Source organism: Gopherus evgoodei, chromosome 9 (genome assembly GCF_007399415.2).
Source record: "Gopherus evgoodei ecotype Sinaloan lineage chromosome 9, rGopEvg1_v1.p, whole genome shotgun sequence".
Taxonomy (NCBI): domain Eukaryota; kingdom Metazoa; phylum Chordata; order Testudines; family Testudinidae; genus Gopherus; species Gopherus evgoodei.
Genome location: NC_044330.1, coordinates 84,538,030 through 84,555,701, shown reverse-complemented (window position 1 = coordinate 84,555,701; position 17,672 = coordinate 84,538,030). Strand labels below are relative to the sequence as shown.

The 17,672-nt window shown below is 52.8% G+C and overlaps 2 protein-coding genes across 10 annotated transcripts in view; one reads left to right on the top strand and one right to left on the bottom strand.

The window, feature by feature from the left end:
* Positions 1-7,383, top strand: part of STARD8 (StAR related lipid transfer domain containing 8) — a 150,892-nt gene extending 143,509 nt beyond the window's left edge. For all 9 annotated transcript variants that reach the window (XM_030574877.1, XM_030574882.1, XM_030574883.1 and 6 more), the window contains 4 exons: positions 1,460-1,684; positions 2,250-2,467; positions 3,559-3,735; positions 5,162-7,383. In XM_030574877.1, the coding sequence (XP_030430737.1) occupies positions 1,460-1,684; positions 2,250-2,467; positions 3,559-3,735; positions 5,162-5,279 (738 nt within the window). In that variant the 3' untranslated portion in view covers positions 5,280-7,383. The remainder of the gene's footprint in view (positions 1-1,459; positions 1,685-2,249; positions 2,468-3,558; positions 3,736-5,161) is intronic.
* Positions 7,384-8,474: 1,091 nt separating this feature from the next.
* LOC115657402 (relaxin receptor 1-like) overlaps positions 8,475-17,672 on the bottom strand; it is a 41,423-nt gene continuing 32,225 nt past the window's right edge. The window contains exons 15-18 of the mRNA XM_030575204.1: positions 14,205-14,434; positions 13,604-14,014; positions 11,679-11,894; positions 8,475-10,226 (exon numbers count right to left, since the gene is read on the bottom strand). Of these exons, the coding sequence (XP_030431064.1) occupies positions 10,021-10,226; positions 11,679-11,894; positions 13,604-14,014; positions 14,205-14,434 (1,063 nt within the window). The 3' untranslated portion in view covers positions 8,475-10,020. The remainder of the gene's footprint in view (positions 10,227-11,678; positions 11,895-13,603; positions 14,015-14,204; positions 14,435-17,672) is intronic.

The window sequence follows — 17,672 nt, the reverse complement described above, 5'->3', positions numbered from 1 at the left end:
CACTCATGGCAGGGCTAAGTATAAGTAGACGATTCCTGACATGGGATTCTCTAATCTGTTCTTAAAAACCTCCAATGACAGAGATTCCACAACCTCCCAAGGCAATTTATCCAGTGCTTAACCACCCTGACAGTTAGGAAGTTTTTCCTAATGTCCAACCTAAACCGCCCTTGCTGCAATTTAAGCCCATTGCTTCTTTCCTATCCTCAGAGCTTAACAAGAACAATATTTCACCCTCTTCCTTATAACTACCTTTTATATACTTGAAAAGTGTTATCATGTCCTCTCTGTCTTCTCTTCTCCAGACTAAACATCCTGTTTTTTTCAATCTTCCCTCAGAGGTCATGTTTTCTAGACCTTTCGTCATTTTTATGCTCTCCTCTGGACTTTCTCCAATTTGTCCACATCCTTCCTGAAATGTGGCGCCCAGAACTGGACACAGTACTCCAGCTGAGGCCTTATCAGCACAGAGTAGAGCAGAAGAATTACTTTTCGTGTCTCACTTACAACACTTGTGCTAATATATCCCAGAATGATGTTTGCTTTTTTTGCAAGTGTTACACTGTTGACTCATATTTAGTTTGTGATCCACTATGACCCCCAGATTCCTTTCCGCTGTACTCCTTCCTAGACAGTCATTTCCCATTTTATATGTGCCGCTGATTATTCCTTCCTAAGTGGAGTACTTTACATTTGTCCTTATTGAATTTCATCCTATTTACTTCAGGCTGTTTGTTCAGTGGGGCTCCCCTTCCCCACATGCTCCCAAGCATGCACTGTACTGCTACGCAGCACTTCCAGCTTGGGGAGCAATAGGCCAGCCCTGCTAACCAATCCCAGGTGTGTCTCAAGTGGCAGTACAGAGCACTTACCACAGGGCACAGACCCAGACAGGATGGCCGCGCTGTATCATCCTCGTTTACTCACTGGCCAGGTGGGATTTTTCAGTGTTCCAGGGATCTAGTAATTGCACTGGATTGGCCCAAGAATCCATCTGGTCCAGTTTCCTTTCGCCAACAGTGCCCAGTACCAGATAATCCAGAGAAACATGCAAGAAGCCCCCAGGGGGCAGTTATGGAATAACCTGCTCATAGGGGATGTTTCTGTCAAACTCCCAAAGTTAGTGGCTTCTGTTCCTGAAGCAGAGAGGCTTATGTCCCTTGTAGAAATACTTTTTTACCTTCCCTAATGTGACTGCTCCCATTTAACATTTGGACATCAGCTGGGGGAGGCATGAAAGTACCCAAGGAGCCCCAGCATCACTGGACCCAGTCTGTCCTGCTGGTTGGTGTGCAGCATTGTTTGGGCTATTGGTATTGACATCCCAGAGTCTGTCTGGGTCAGAGAGGTGAGCTCAGGGTTCATTGCACAGTGATTTCAGGAGACAGAGTAGGTGAGCAATTCCTAGCGACCACTCTTGGGTTTTTAAAATCCTAAGTCCCACATGTTTGGTTTCTAGATACCCCACGACATGATGCTTCAGCTGGGCAACTCCTACATGGCAGCAGATGCCCACCCGCCCCTGCTGGCTGAGCTAATGAGCCACAGCTTGCAAGGGGAGGTCAAGGATTTCCAGGCTTACTTGGAAGATAATGTGCAGAACCTGCTCAAAGAATCCTCAGAGAAGTTCAAAGGGTGGCTGAGCACCACAGGGCCCCAGAACACAGAGCTCTCTTGCAAAAAGGTAACGTCCACCCTGGGAAGGGTTTCCACAAGCCAGTGTATTTGGAGTATATGGAGATATTCAGTATCAGACTAATCAGTGGCCTGCATCCTGGTAGATTTCTTCATGCGTCACAGATACACCCAGCATGGCTGCCAGCTAAACTGCTCCGTCAACTAGACCACATACCCTTTGGCTAGGTAGTGTACTCAGCAGTCCCATTCTAGACCACGAGTATGATGACACTAACTAAGAGAAGCCGGGAGCTGGATAACCAGAGACAAGCACGGGGAATTCTGTGCCGGCAAGGCCCAATGAAGAATCCCCTTTGTATTCAGTGCAGATGAGCTGGTTCAGACCTAGAGGCCCCTCACCCTTGAGCCAATAGAGTAAGCACAGTGAGCTGCTAACACCTGAGCAGGTCTCCCCTGTTCCATCCAGTAAGGGGCAGGCTGCACATGCTCACCAGCTCATGTAAGGCAGTTCTCCTGCCCCCATGGCTGGGAGGCCTCAAGGTGCCACTTGTTGCCCTTAGGTTTCTTGGCTTGGAAGCCTGACTGACTTCCTCCCCTCTGGGCTTCCACAGGTTGGTGACGGACATCCACTGTGCTTGTGGAAGGTCTGCACAGAGATGGAGGCCCCTCCCTACACAGTGCTGCAGAGGGTACTCCGGGAGCGTCACCTCTGGGATGAGGACCTGCTGCAAGGTGAAGTGATACAGAGACTGGACGAGAGCATGGAGGTTTATCACTACGTCACGGACAGCATGGCACCCCATCCCCGCAGGGACTTCATCGTTCTCAGGTGAGGTGGGAGGAAGAAGCACTTGCGGGTGAGAGAATCTGGACCAGCATGGAGGCAAGGTGCAATCTCTCCAACTCCCCTATCTATGCAGGGAGTTATTGGTCCTGGTGTGAACTGTCCCATGCCTTTATATCAGAGGATGGTCAACGTACCCATCCCCAATTTGCCCAAGCAGACTACAGACCAAAGGAGGTCCCCGAAGGTCTGAGATGTGGCTGCCCTGAGGTGTGTGGAGATTCCAGGTCCTGTCTGGGAATGCTCCCTCTCCATTAGAGACAACATACTGCACTTGGGGGTTGGGCAGCCTGAAAATGCCTTAGACAGACACAGATTAAGGAGGCACATTTCCTTCTGGGAAGCGTATTCTCTGTGGGCTGCCCCTCTGTGTTAAAGGTGAGGGTAGCTGCAGCATCCAGCTCCGTTTTCTTTCAGGTGCAGCCCTTCTGCTCTCAGCAGAGCGCTGTGGGAAAAGCTTAGACAGTCCTGGCCTGTAGCAAACTCAGGCCTCAGTGATTAGAATGGGGTTGGTTCAGCCAAGCTTTCCAGTGTGGCTGTACAACCTCCTGCTCTCAACTCTGCTGGGTTCCCATGGCGCTGCCCATTAGAAGGGGACAGGTGAAACCCAGAGGGTTGTCCAGAGCTTGTTGCTGTGTGTTTGATTGGACGCTGCTTCCTTGCTGGGCCTGGTCCTGAGGTTCTGACAATGGGCTTTGCTTGGGGTGGCCTTACGTCCCATTTTGGCTGGGACAATCCCTTTCTTAAGCCCTGTCCTGACCATCCTGACTTTTTTGGCAAAAGTGGGCATTTGTCCTGTTTGCTCTTACCCACTTTTTTTTGACAAAAGTGAGCATTTGTTGGCATCGCCAGCCCCCTGCAGGGGGGAAGCAGGGCTGGAGAGGTGGACGGGCAGGGCTCGAGCGAGCAGTGACACTAGCCTTGTGTGGGGAAGCAGGCAGGGCTTGTGTGAGCAGTGACGTCAGCCCTGTGTGGGGAGGGGGGCTTGGGCGAGTGGCTTGGGCCTGCCCCGCATGGTGTCCTGTTTTCCCTTTGGGAAGTATGGTCACCCTAGCTTTGCTTGTTCCCTCCTACAGGAAGTGGCGCATGGACCTACCGCGAGGGGCTTGCCTGCTGGTCTCCATGTCACTGGAACACGAAAAGCTGCAGGTAGAAGGAGCGGTCAGGGCCCTGGTGTTAACATCTCAGTATCTGATTGAACCGTGTGGGATGGGTCGGTCCAAAGTGACCCACATCTGCAGAGCTGATCTCCGGTAAAGGCTTGTTAATCTGTTTCTCGCCAAATGCTGGTCCGCTGTGAGGTGTGATCTGAGCACAGAGTGGGAGTGAGGTACCAGTGCTGGCTCCGACAGTGACTCACTGTGACCTCTCTGTTCTGCGCAACGGGAAGCATACTCACTCACTAGCCGGGGGGCTGGGAGGTGTAATTAGTTTCTGCACGGTACTGTATACATACAGTCATTGCTAGCACTCCCTACCCCTCCATCAATTATCGTTTATTATTTAACGTCCCCTCCCCCCCTCACAAGCATGCTAGATAGCTCACATGCAGATAAATTATTATTAGTTGCGCTGGGGTAACACCAAGGAATCATGGGCCAGGACCCATTGTGTTAGGCACAAATTTCCAAATGGTGCAGCAATACACAAGGGTGGGAGTGGATAGGGACTAGGACCCAGCCTTCATGTGTGACCTTAATCATCCTGTGCCTCATCTGTAAATTGGGGCTGGTGCTTCCCTAGCTCACATGGATAAAATCCACTCGGACACTACTGTAGTCTATGTAGAAAATAGACAGGAAGATTGTGTGGCTTCTCAGCCTCTTCTAGAGGAATGTGACTGGTGAGGAGGTCTTGTGACCCATCTCAGAAGGGGGAGGCATAGTAGAAGGCACAGAAATGGTGGTGGGAGAAATGGAGCCTTGAGGCCACGCCTGCACTGCCAAAGTGATAAGGATAGAAAGTAGAAGGGATCAGAATTACGTAGGACCTCAAAGGTTACAGGGGTATCCTCTAGCAATTTGGCTTACCCCAGCAGGTCCTCAGGGAGCTGGCCAGACAAGTTACTGCTGGGTCACAGCTTCCAGTCTATCCAAGATCATTACTGACCCACAGTCATTCCTGTCAGATAGCTGTCCTGATGCCTGTGTGTAACACGCTGGTGATCCCAGTCCAACTCCTTGGGGGCTGCTATTTACACACAGAAAAGCCACCGGCTCCTCTGGCATCCTATAGCATCACTGCTGGGAGTCCCTCCAGGTCGGGGTGAGACACACTGGCAGGCTGCAGTGTTAGGAGCTCATGTGTCTCTGTTGGGAGTGCTGATTGTACTATGTATCTGGGATAAACAAGGCCCTGCCTAGGTCGTAAGAGCTGCATTATCCCTTAATTTTCTGCAGCAAACTAGACTAGGGGGTAGCAGCCTTAGTTAGGAAAGGGAGCCAATGCAGTGTTCAGTCTTGCTTTATAATCATGCCCATGCCTTGCATGGCATATGCAGTGTGGGAGAATGGGAAAGGGAATATTTCTGATTATGCCAGCTGGTTCTTGCTCACACTGCCCCAGAGCAGGTATGTTGATAGTCCCTTTTAGCCTGAAATGGGCCCTGCTGTACATGAAAAACCATGTTCTTCTCCAGCATTTGACAATGACTTCCTCTCTGTGCTGTTGTTTCCCCAGGGGCCGGTCTCCTGAGTGGTACAGCAAGGCCTTTGGACAACTTTGTGCCATGGAGCTGGCAAGGATGCGAGATTCTTTCCCAGTGCTTAACCCAGGTGGCCCTGAGACAAAGATTTGAGGAGATTGGAAGGTGCTCACTCCTGTTTGATCATGAATCTCCCAGACAACGTGGGGTGGAGCATGGAGAAGGGAACCTGGCCATCAGCAAGCGGTTGGCATCTGGTTGGGCAGGGGCAGTGCCTTTCCAGGCACATGAGCAGGAGCCTTCCTTTGAACCAACCACCAACCCTGAAGGAGCCAGTAGTTTTCTCCATCTCTGTGTGATCCCTTTCCTCTTACACACCAGGGAACTTCAGAGCTGTGCCCAGTGGCACACCCTTATGGGCACCAGGGGCCAAACGGAAGACATCATGTTCTGCTTCCAGAATGCCCGTTGCTGGTTGAAAGGCAGCGAGAATCTCCTCCCTAAAGCTATGAAGGGCAGCTTTGCAGAAACGAACCAGTGTGCTGCTTGTGGGACGGCTCTCTCCAGCAATCGTCCGCCCGCCATGGGGAGAGTGGGGCTGGGAATCCATACAGCAGGCTGAGCTGTGAAGCAGCTGGACCAGAGTCAGACTCATTAACCCCCTTTGCCAAGCTGACCATGGGCTCACCCTTTCAGCCCAGGGACTGGACTCAGCGACAAGAGCGATGGTGCTTGAAGTGACCAAGGATGATGCTGATGTGTAGGAGAAGTGAGAGAGGGTGGAGCTGGTGCAGTGTCTGTATGACGGTGTGTGGTATCAGGAGGTGCGTCTGCTGGGGATGTTACAGTGTGTGAGAGCTGTACCAAGCAGCGCGGCACACACACAATAATAGTCTGAGGAGCTGGTTAATGTCAGATGGATACTGCTGTTACTTTGGTTTATAGTTAATGACTGCCATGTGTTGAATGGCAAAAAGGAAGCTATTTTACTCTGGATGCTGAATTTCACTGGGGAAGGCACTCCAGGTCAGTGCTTCCTACTTGATCAGACACAGGGAACTCTAGCACCCCTGTTTTTAGCACAGGGCCATGTGGTCCGATGAATGAGGGTGCAAATGCTTTGCCACCCAGGGGCCCAGTCCTAATCCCCATCAAATCCAGTGGGAGCCTAGCCATTAATTTTCATGAATTGGATCAGATCCAGGTTTGATGAGTCCAAATTCAAAAGCATTCACCCTTGTCCTTGTATCTGTGTGTCAGCTGTACATGGGGAGTTGTCATTACAAGGCTGGGGGTGAGACCAAAATTGCACAGTGCATCTCCCTGATCCCCTTTTGTCCGGGTTTCGTAATCAAGGTACTCCCAGGGTCAGAGTTCCAATTGCCTCTGGGGAGGCGGGGGAGGGAGGTGAAGAATAACACTCCATTACATGAAGACTCCCTAAAAAGGTATCATCCTGCTGGCAAACTATAGCCTGGATGCAGGGGAAGTTTAATAGCATTGGCCAATGAGGTATGATCATGGGGTGCAGGGGGACTGGTCTCATAATCTGGTTCCACTAAGAGAGTAATGAGAGTTGGACCAAACTGTGCTACATTAGTGCCATTTTAGTCAGCCAGATGGGCAGGGATTGGGTTAGTACAGTCTAGTTTGCTCACATTGTTATGGGCACTTGATCTCCCCTTAATTCCCTCCCCCAAAGAAGCAGTGCTCTCTGCACTGCAGATAGCAACATGGGTTGCCTTTCACTCCTACAACGCCATAACTCTTGATCCAAGGATCCCACTGCTCTGATTGTGTCACTGCCCCACTTTCTCTCCAAGCTCGCAAACAATCTGACCGTGACGTGCACTTGACGGGGTTTCTTTTTTAACCAGGAACCCAAATAACTGGATATTGTTCCAATTGGAAGGCAACAAAACCCACTGGCAGTAGGTGTTGTCAGTTTCATCAGTAACAAACTTTCCCTCTCTCTAATGCACGCCAGCTATATTCTGTTTGTGTTTGGTTTTGTATAACTAACGTTTGGGACTGATTCTTGCCTCATTTTTTTGTTTCTTTTTCTATCTATAAATACTGTACAGTTGGAATATTAATATATAACTCAGGCAGTAAGAGCTTGGTGCTGGGCGATGAACACCAGAGCGATGTGTGTTTTGTATTTAAAGGACTTCTTTTTTGTATCAGATGCAGCCGCTGCAGATTGTCTGACTCCGAAGGGGCTGCGGTTCCCCCTCTGTGTAATAATAAAGTACTAATGGCATCTGCTGGCTGATGAAACCTTGATGTACCCTGACTGCTGAGGTCTGTGCTTCCTTCTCACTCAGCACTGGTCTGACATAGTAAAGCTGGGGTGCGAAGCCCCCTGACCAAAGCCCCATGTCATGACAGAAATGAGGCTGCATGCGTAATTCATTCGTGTTCTGTAAAGCATGTGGAAGGCAAAAGGAAATGGGTTAGGGCTATTCTTATTGCTGCAGTTGCAGGGCAGTTGCATGGGTCTCACACAAGTTAGCTTCACACCCATCACAGGATCCTTCCCATTGCTCCCAAACAATCTGATTTCCCCCGTTGACTTTCCCTCTGGCCCCCAAGTATAAATGGCAGGTCCTCCTTTCTATTCCCTCGGCTGCTGGCAGGGGCTGGGCTGTCCTTCCTCCAGAGTCCCTGCCTGGCTCAGCATCAGGCTCTGACCAGCACCAGTTGAGATAGGGTGAACAGTGTGTGTGCCAAGCAATGGACATTCCTTCTGTGCCCAGGCTGCCGGTATGCTGGAGGCTGGTGTTATCTGAAGTGCTGGCCTCACAGAGGGGCTGAAAGGAGTCAGGGGAGAGTGGCAAGCAGTGCATTAAATGGTTATATCCAAGCCTCAAGGGGGTGGGTCTGCCTGTCAATTTAAGGCCTCCTCATGTTACTCTCACTGTCAAAGCCCCACTGTTCTTGGCAGCTACTGCAGCATCTCCTCGAGCTCACAGAGTGGTACCCTCTGGCTTTTTAGCCTACCTTGAGTCCTGTAGTGTCACCAGCTGATCCCATTGCTTAGCACAAGATGTGTACGAACATAGCCCCCCAGACTAATCCCAGTGTCAGTAAGCAGCATGTCTGATGCACTCCCCCCAACCCCCTTTTCTTTCCTGCTCCCTGCTACAGACACTTGGTATCTACCTGGTCACCTGCCCAGGGCTCCTACCCTGTAGCTGCGAGTGTCTTGGCTACAATCTGATGCTAGCCCCTCCCAAAGGAGCTGTGGCATCCAACAGGCAGAATTAGGGCAGATGGCTTCTGGGTTCCCTGGCCTGTCTCTCCCACTCACTGTTCTGTGCAGGTCACAGACCTGGGGGTAACGTGCATGGAGGTTGCTCCCTTGAGACTCCAGGCAATAGTCCCAATGTGCAGCATGCTGTGGTCCAGAGGCTGTACCCAAAGAGAACCTCAGTGGCCTGAGAGCTGGTACTTTCAATTCCTTGCTCTGTCCCCTCTCTCCACCCCACTGCAGAGTGAGAAGCGCCCCCGGGCCGAGTGCTGGGATAGTTTCAGAACCAAACAGTAGCTTCAGCCCTGGGTGGATCTGAAACAAACTCCTCTGGCTCCCGGCCACCAGCGGCACTCAGGGTGGTATGTCTTGCCAGGTTAATCTCACCTGGGATTGGGGTGGGGCTAGCCAGCCCACGCAGCATATGGCAGGGAGACAGAACTGCTATTGCCAAGGCAGAGCCCAAACACCCCCTGGAGAAGGGCAATTCAGGAGTAAATCAGAGAGGAACAGAGGCTAGGGAAGGAACACCAACCATTACCTACTGCTCTGGTGTTGCTATTTTACTGCTACAGCAGTTTCCTAGGAATGGGTTTGGACACAGGTTGCATTAGCCCAGGGGAATTGGTGCCTCAGTTGTGAGGATTCATTTTCTAAAGGCACGAGCTCAGGTATGGTTGGAGAACAGAGTGCGGCCGTGAGTCCTTGCTGAACATGGTGGCTGGGGGAGCAGGCCCTGAATGGGGACACCTGCCCTGAACATGGGCCTAGCAGTCAGGGTGGTGTAGGAAGTGTCAGGGGACAGCACCACCTCCCTTTCCTTCTGCAGCATTTCACTCACAATAGCAGCTGCTGCTTGGGTCCCACAACCAAGGCTTCCCCAAGGGCTAAGGGTGGCTTGAGTACTACATCACTTCAGATGGCAGAACCAGCTGCCCACAAGCTGAGGTGACCCACAACTCTCACCAGGATCGCACTGGCATCTGCATTAGCTGCCTCTGGCCCCCAAATCAAAGCACTGAAGGTTCTTCCCACCTTTCTTCCCCTGGACCCAGACTTGCTTCCGGCACTGCAGAAAACACCTCTCTGTTCTAAAGACTGCTGCAGCAGCTGCCCCTGCAGCAGCTTGTCTCCAGGGCAAAGGGGCAGGGAGCTACAGGGACCATGCAACAGAGACAGAGGGTTAGGATGAAATACAACATCCATTCCACAGCAGCCGCTTAATTCTTGTGCTGAAACAGCATCAGCTAAACTCACAGCCCCAAAGCGCTGACACACAGCAATGAGAATGCATGGGGCAGGCAGCGTTCCAGTGCTTTTAACCGTGGGGCAGAGTTCAGGCCCCATTGGCTATCTGTGACCGTTTCTTCTGTAGCCTCATATACAACACCAGGCACTGTTGCTGCAGCAGGGAGGGCTATTCCCTCCATGGTCGAGAGCTGGCTGAGATAATAACTAGCACTTGGAAAGTGGTGGCAGCTCCCCTTTGGCATCGTCTGCCCCTAAAATGGCTATCATGGGGGTGGGCGGTGAACCAGCCAGGGGAGGCACCTGGGGAGGACAGAGGCATGGTCCTTCATAGCTGCATGCATGAAGCAGTGAGGCCTTTCACCGCTCCCAAGGCTAAGCTGCAGGGGACTGTCAGGTGCTGCTGGTGTGGGTGGCTAGCAGGGAAAAGCTCTTTCTGGACTCTTCTGGGTCCTGAAGTGATGACTGCTGCAGCTGCTTCTTCTGCAAACACAGCTTGAGCTTCTCTTGGAAGGGGGTGGTGGTGATGGTGTACAGGATGGGGTTCAAGGCACTATTGATGGGCAGTATGAAAATGACCACCCATGACGTCACGGTGCCTGTTCCAACAAGGAGAGTATGTTAGTAACCCTGGTTGCCCACTTCCTAGGAAATAATTCAGCCAGAGGCTTTTAGCCTGGAGATTCGGGGCCACATTCTGCTCTCAGACACACAGGCGTAAAGCCAGAAGAACCCCAATTAAGTCAGAGCTACTCCAGATCTCACACCTACGTGAGTGCAGAGGCTGGCTCTTCACGGGCATGAGTGATAGCTGACAATGCACAGCCTCTCTAGCTGGGTTCAGGCTGTGACTGATTTTGTTATGTGAGCAAATGGACCAGAATGAGAGAGGCACCAAACATATTACAACCCGTGAGCTGAGCTGGGATTCAAACCAAGGGCTCCAAAGCTCAAAGAAAAATGCATTAACCTGCTAGGACATATCACACACTGAGGAGGATCATTTATAGACACGTCACCCCATTGTGCAATAAGAGTCTTTCAGCAAAAGGACATTTACAGCAAAGAGCTGAATTACCCAGACATAATGGGGAAGAGCTAAGGACCTAGGGCCTGCCTGGAGCAGGGACTGCAATTCCCATCTCTGGGCTGAATTCAGTGGTGACACATGGCAGAGAAAGTAACACTCTGGGGGTACTTTGCTCACAAAGCAAGTGCTGATGTAACTTCCACCTATTTGGTTTTAAGCAGGAGTGCAAACCAGGTGAGCCTTGCACACTGAGGTGGGCGAAAGGGAGTGTGCATGGCAGGAAAAGCCACTAAAGAGGAGGCCAGTGACATAAAACACACACATATACACCCTCTTCCTTTACCTAGCTTGCGCCATCCCCAACATAGCTGCAATCAAATTCGCCATGAGAACACAGCCACAACTCCCCTCATGACAGGAGGCTGCCCCTACCCACCACAGACCTGGACCTAGAAACTGACCCTATGCCTCCTTCCCCAGCCCCAGTCTGCTCTGAGCTGCAGACTAGGAGCCAGCTCCAATGAGGTGGCCGGCCAGAACTGGAGAGGGACCTGCCTAGACTCCAGGGCATCTCTGTATGGAAAGATGAGGCTGGTGGCAAGAGGTTGTCACCCAACAGGAGATGGAAGGTGCTGCCTGGACTCAGCAGGGGGGCCAAGGGACAGAAGTGACCTGAGTTTGTCTGCATCTCAGCTTTTACCACTCAGGGATGGAGCATTTGAGCATGGGTGCCAGGCGCTGCAGGCCAGCTCTGCACCAATTTTGGGCCTAATGAAGTGCCCCCTGCTGCGAGCAGGAGGGAGTGCATTGGTGAGGTGGGGTAGTATGAAGCTGGTAAGCGGCCAGGATTGGCATGGCATTTGTTGTACAGTTTCATTATAATGCAGGTGCTCTGGGGCACCTACTCAGCGCATGAAAGACACATAAAGAAGACACCGTATGGCAGTGCTCTGCATATCAAGGCCTCTCCGTACAGAAAGGCTGATGCTGGCTTGGGTCCCAGCTTAGCTGGGTCAGTCACCTGGTATTTCCACCTGCAGCAGGGAGAGAAGCTTCAGGAGGAAGATGGGGATCCAGCAGAGGGCGTCCGTGAAGACAATGAAGAAGAATCTCTTGGCGATGGCCACTTCCCTGGAGAAGACACTGCGCTTGGCCGTCTTGGTGGCCGTGGTGTGGATGGAGTAGAACATGCTGGTGTAGGCGAACACGATGGTGACGAAGGCAATGAGGTTCAGACCTGGGGGACAACAACCAGCCATGAGTGCGTCAGAGAGCCAGCCCAGGTGGCAGATGCCCTCCAATAAAACAGCCTCTTAGGGCCAATGACTCCTTTCTTCCCCAAGGGAGCAGCGAGAGTCACATGGATACAGCCAACCTGAGCCATAATGTGATTAAACAGGAAGCTTCTGCCTCGCTAACATAGCCAGAGAGCGTTTGTGAAGTACTTGAGGGCAGCAGTGCTGTGGGTGTCCTGCTGCCTGGCTAGGCCTCTCACTGCCCCACCTGCTCCTCAGATGTGTCTGCACCCTGCTAATCTAGTCCCTGCATGCCTGAGGCTCATCGATGGTCTCCCAGGGTCTGGGTCTGGCCCTGCTCTCCCAGGGTCTGGGTCTGGCCCTGCTCTCCCAGGGGTGCTTTAGCTGGAGAGGCAGCGGGTTTGTTAAGCCACTTTCCCTCTACTGCAATAACAAGCAGGGCCAGCTCCAGGCACCAGCAAAGGAAGTAGGTGCCTGGGGCGGCCAATGGAAAGGGGCGACAGTGTGTCTGTTTTCAGGGCAGCACATCCGGATCGGCGGCAGTGGCACCTCGGCGGCAGCTCATTCAGCCCGCTCTGGATCGGTGGCGGGTCCTTCACTTGCTGTCTTGCTCCTCTGCAGCACTTTGGTGGCAGCTCTGTTGGGTTCTTTTTTTTTTTTTCGCCGCTTGGGGCGGCAAAAACGCTGGAGCTGGCACTGGTATCAAGCTGGTGAGCAGTGATTTATTACAGCAGCCTGGGTCTGCATTAAAGCTCCTGGAGCTACACATCGCTACTCAGCATATCCCTGACGCTGGCACTGCATGGCTGCACACCCTCAGCTCTGCTGCCACAGGCATGGATGGGAGCTGCACCCTTCCTTATGCCCTGCCCCCATGGAGAGCAGGGGTTCACCTCAGCCCTCTGGGAAATGCTGCACTAGGCTTGGGGGCTTTGTGGGACCACGAAGGAGTCAAGAAGGCAGGCCAAAAAAACCTCCAAGGTTTCACAAAATGTTTCTCATCAGCCCTCGGGTGTGTACTGGGGTCAACATGCTACCAGACCTAAGGGGAAAACATCCCTGGTCCCCTGGCAGCAACGTTCCTTAAGGGGCTAGTTTGCTGATTGCTCTCTCCCTTCATCTCTAGCAACAGTAACAGCATCCTATCTGCCCTCCCTCCCCCTCAACACCAAGGGCTGCTGCTTCCCTTACCTGTGTGGGATCAACCCTATTTTGCCTCCTGGCAGCCTGGTTGCAGATTGAACTGAGCCAGATAACAACAAGCCTCTTGTTGGACTCTTGATGGACTCATGTGACCAATCACCGTCAGCTGTCCTGATGCGGCCCCTATCCCTGCAGGGTCTGAGCACCTCCTGCTGGAATGCATTTATCCTCACAGCAGCCCTGTGCGGCGGGGTGTCCCCCTTAGAAATGGGGAACGGAGGCACAGAGAGACTAAGCAATTTGTCCAAGGTCACACAGGCAGTCTGTGCTGCGGCAAATAATTGACCTTGTGTGTGCCAAGCTAGCACCCTGCCCACTAGACTCTCCTGCCTCTCATTCTCCTTTCCATGACGCTGACTTTCCTGTTTGACTCTGGGGCAGAGCACACATCAGGGAAAGCAAATTCCAGTCCCCGTCTACCCTCCCCAAGGCTTGGTGGTGCTGTTGTAGCTGAGCACTCATGCCCCATGTCCTGGTGATTCCTTACCCAGAAATATCCCGGTGGAGTAGCCCCTGGCTCCTGGTCGCTCGGTCTCGTCAGACTGGAGTGGGAAACACACCCCGTTCCTCCCATAGTAGTCCCCAAAGGACTCCTTGCACCAGAAGGGGACGAGGGTGAGAGAAAAGCCCAACAGCCAGATGACGACCAGCATGGAGAGTGTCCGCTTCTTGCCCGCCCCATAATGGCTGAATGGGAAGACGATGCAGAGGTACTTCTCCAGGGTCATGTACGTCAGCAGCAAGACGGACACCTCCGAGGACAGCATGGCCAGGCTGCCCACCAGCTGGCACTGGATGCTTGCCATCCACACCTGGGCGTGCTTGTTGTACTCGCCGGAGAACTTGAGATCAAAGGCTCCAATGAAGAAGAGATAGATTCCCATCAGACCGTCTGCACCTGGGACAGAGACAAGTGTGGAGCATCAATCCACAAGGGTAACCCTTGGCAACAGTCCCATAGGCTCAATAAGCCTCATACAGCTGTTAACAGAAGGTCAAATTTTGCCTTGGACGGATGGACGGACACACACACACTCTCTTGCCTGACATCGTCTTAGCCAGCCCCTCCATCCCCACCCGCGACTCACAACAGAGCGATTTGATGGCCATGATGTGCTGGCTGTTCTCTGTGACGACGAACGACCTCATGCAGATGACAAAGAGGTTCCCAAAGCAGATGACGCATGCAATGACCCAGACAAAGACCCTGAGGATGATGTTGGCCAGGAGGTTCTCGAAGGAGGAGATACCGTCAGTGTTGGGCTTGCAGCTGCGCACGTGCGGAGAGTAGCTGCAATATTGGAACTTCTTAAAGTAGCTGCCAGACAAAGGGATATCGCCTGCGTTAGATCCATGCCCAGGGCAGGGGCTCCATCTCTAGAGGCTAACTTGGGAAGAGGCTTGCCCTCCTGGCACAGAGCCTCATGCACCTCCCCCATCTCATCCCCTTTTGCTCCTCCTTCCTCTCCCCACCTCATCTCCCCCAAACATTCCCCAGGCCCATCGCCTTCCATTTCCTGAGACATTCTTTTCATCTCTTTGGAGCAGATTCAATCTAAATGGATCATAAACACCGAGTGAGATGTGGCAGCATGGGCGAGGGGCACAGGGCAGTAGCTGGGAACATGAGCTAGCAATGAGGCAGTCTGCACAGCACCAAGAACTGTGCAAGCCTCTAGCCAGCATATACAGCCCTTTAGGCTCACAAGCACTGAATCCCGCTCAGGATCAAGGATGAGGTTGAAAATCGCAGGCCATCCCTTAAGGGGGAGTGATGGCGCTGCACCACCCACGGGCCAATTTCCTTGTTTGGGATGCCCACATTCGTACGAGATCACCGCTGCTTTTCATCCCAAAATGCAAGGACAATGTGTAAGCAGTCGCCCTCGCTGTGCATCCTGACCCCAGTTCAGCAAAGCATCTTAGGAATCTACAGAACTTTAAGCTTGTGTCTAAGTACTTTGTTGAATCACGTACTATGTAACGATGCATTTTAATCAATAGCTATTCAGTACTTTAAACGAATGTGTACAGAGTTTCCCTCCAACTCAGGACCGCTATCAACATATGACATTTCAAAATCAATCCATCATTAAAACCTTTAAAATTCCATTAACAGGGATTCACATTTTATCCAAGGGTTATTTCATACAAATCTCGTCTTTTAAAACCTCATAAAAGTAATCCTGTATCAGCTTAGCAAAACTCTGCATTTTAAAAGGACGTCAAACTTCAAAGCAAGGCTCATTTCTGTTCTAATTACACATAAAGGGGGTGGGGGGAACAATGTCCCTTCCTACTGCTCATTAACATTACTGGTGCAAAACGTACACAGGTTTTTAATTGAAACAGAGCAATGACAGAAAGCGAAATGTACAGTTATCTTGTACCGTGTATGCTTAAACATTTATAGTTGGAGAAAACTAATTGCTTTTTTCTCTGCAAGAAAAGACAAAGCAGCTCACAGCTGGCTGGTTAGTGAAATTTCCTCCCATTTTCCAAGATGCCTGTCAAGTTTGTGTATCCAGTGCTGGGTTTACAATGGTGGAGCCAGGCCCAAGTTAGGAAGGGGCCTTGGCTTGCTCCGCTTGCACTGCATCCTGAGACCTCGCTGACTCCCCTTGCCCACCAATCGCTCCTCTCAGCCTGCCTGCCAGCTGGCCAAGGGTTCCTCTCTGTCTCCATCCCCACCTCCTGCTTCTCTCTGCCCCCTGGCCGGACCTCAGTGCACCTCTGGCTCTGGGCAGTCTCTGCTTCCCACCTGTGGAGCCCCACTTGTCTCCCCAGAGCTGAGCCGCCTGGGACTGGTGCAGAAGCCTGGTCAGTCTTAGGTCTCAGACAGTGGTGGGGAGGGAGGTGCTTGGCTGGGCCTCTCCAGTCTAGTGGGTCTGCAGAGAGCCGCCTGGCTGATCGCACCACTCCCAAGGAGCCGGAGCGATTCTTCACCCCAGGCCCAGCCCTGGCTGCGCTGCCAGCTCAGCCTGTCAGACAGTCACCTCCCAGCAGAGCCAATGAGTGCGGCCGGGAGGCAGGCCATGGGGGAGTGGGTCTCTTAGGGGTCTGGAGGGGAGTGCTGGGCTGTGAGGGGGCAGGAAGATATGTGTGTTGGGGCACTAGGGTCTGGGGGTTCTGTGGGGAGTGCTGGCAGTTGTTGTGGGCAGGGGGGCACTGGGCAGGGGTGGTGTTGTACAGGGTGCTGAGCATTTGTGGAGGGATCTGGGGTGGGTGCTGGGCATAGTGGGTCCGGGGGGCTCTGGCCACAGGGCTGGCTCTAGGTTTTTTGCTGCCCTAAGCAAAAAAATCTTTGACTGCCCCCGACCCCAGCCCTGGGCTCTCACCCCCTACCCACCAGTAGCCTCCCCTACCCGCACCCCGTGCCTCCCCAGCCCTGGGCTCTCTCTTTCCCCCACCCCACCCACACCCCCTCCTGCCCCAGTGCTGAGCTCATCCCCTCCCACCACCTGCACCCCCTGCCTCCCCAGCCTGGGCTCTCTCTTCCCCCCCACCCCACCCACACCCCTTCCTGCCCCAGTGCTGGGCTCATCCCCTCCCACCCACCCCCGCACCTCCTGCTGCCCCAGCTCTGGGCTCCTCCCATCAGTGCTGACTCCGCCCGCTCCCCACTTGCCTCCAGCCATCCGGCGCTGGCAGGGTCGGGGTAAGCAGCGGGGCTCTCGGGCCGCACCTCAGCCCAGGGTCCCTCCAGCCAGGACTCCCACCTCCAGGACTGGCCAGGACGTGGGAGGGCAGAGTCGGGGGACTGCTCTGGCAGGGGGCTGAGCAGCGTGAACCACAGGGCATGATGCGCTGCTGCTGCCAGGGAGAGCTCTAGGCTTTTACCGCCCGAAGGAAAAAAAAAAAAAGACGGCTGTAATGCCGCCCCTGAAAATGTGCCACCCCAAGCACGTGCTTGGTTTGCTGGTGCCTAGAGCCGGCCCTGTCTGGCCATAGGGAGAAGGGGGCTGTTGGGAGGGGGGCTGTGTGCTGTGGCATGGGCCCGACCCCAAGGGGAATGGGCATTCTGGCAGCACAGGGCCGAGTGGGCCACTGGGCATCTGGCAACTGCCAGTTAGTAAATAGTGCCCTTGCACTGGGCTGGGCAGAGTGGGGCCGCCCCCGCCATGCCGTGCCCCATTACCCCTGGCTGGCCCCTTGCTCTGGGGACTGACCTCCCCGCACCATGCTCCATTGCCTCCATGGGAGCCCACAAATATGTTTGGCACCTGGCCCACAAAAGGTTAAAATGGCCCTGTGTGTATCAAGACATCAGTATTGTTCTTAACTCATTATGCCCAAGCAGTGTGCCAAAAGGACCACTCACTGGGTTATTTAGCAGTTGTTTTCAGAGAACTAAACAACAGCTTTATACTATCCGACCTGAAAATGTACCTTTTTCAGTTTCACTAACTATAATCTAACGCTATCACCTTCATGCACAGATTAATGCTTATGGGTAAAACTCCTTTAAATATTGTTGCATTTGTGTGTCCCAGACCTGGAACTTGTTCCCCCATCTTTCTTGGCACAGTTTAGACTGTGGCTGCTCTAAACTAAGC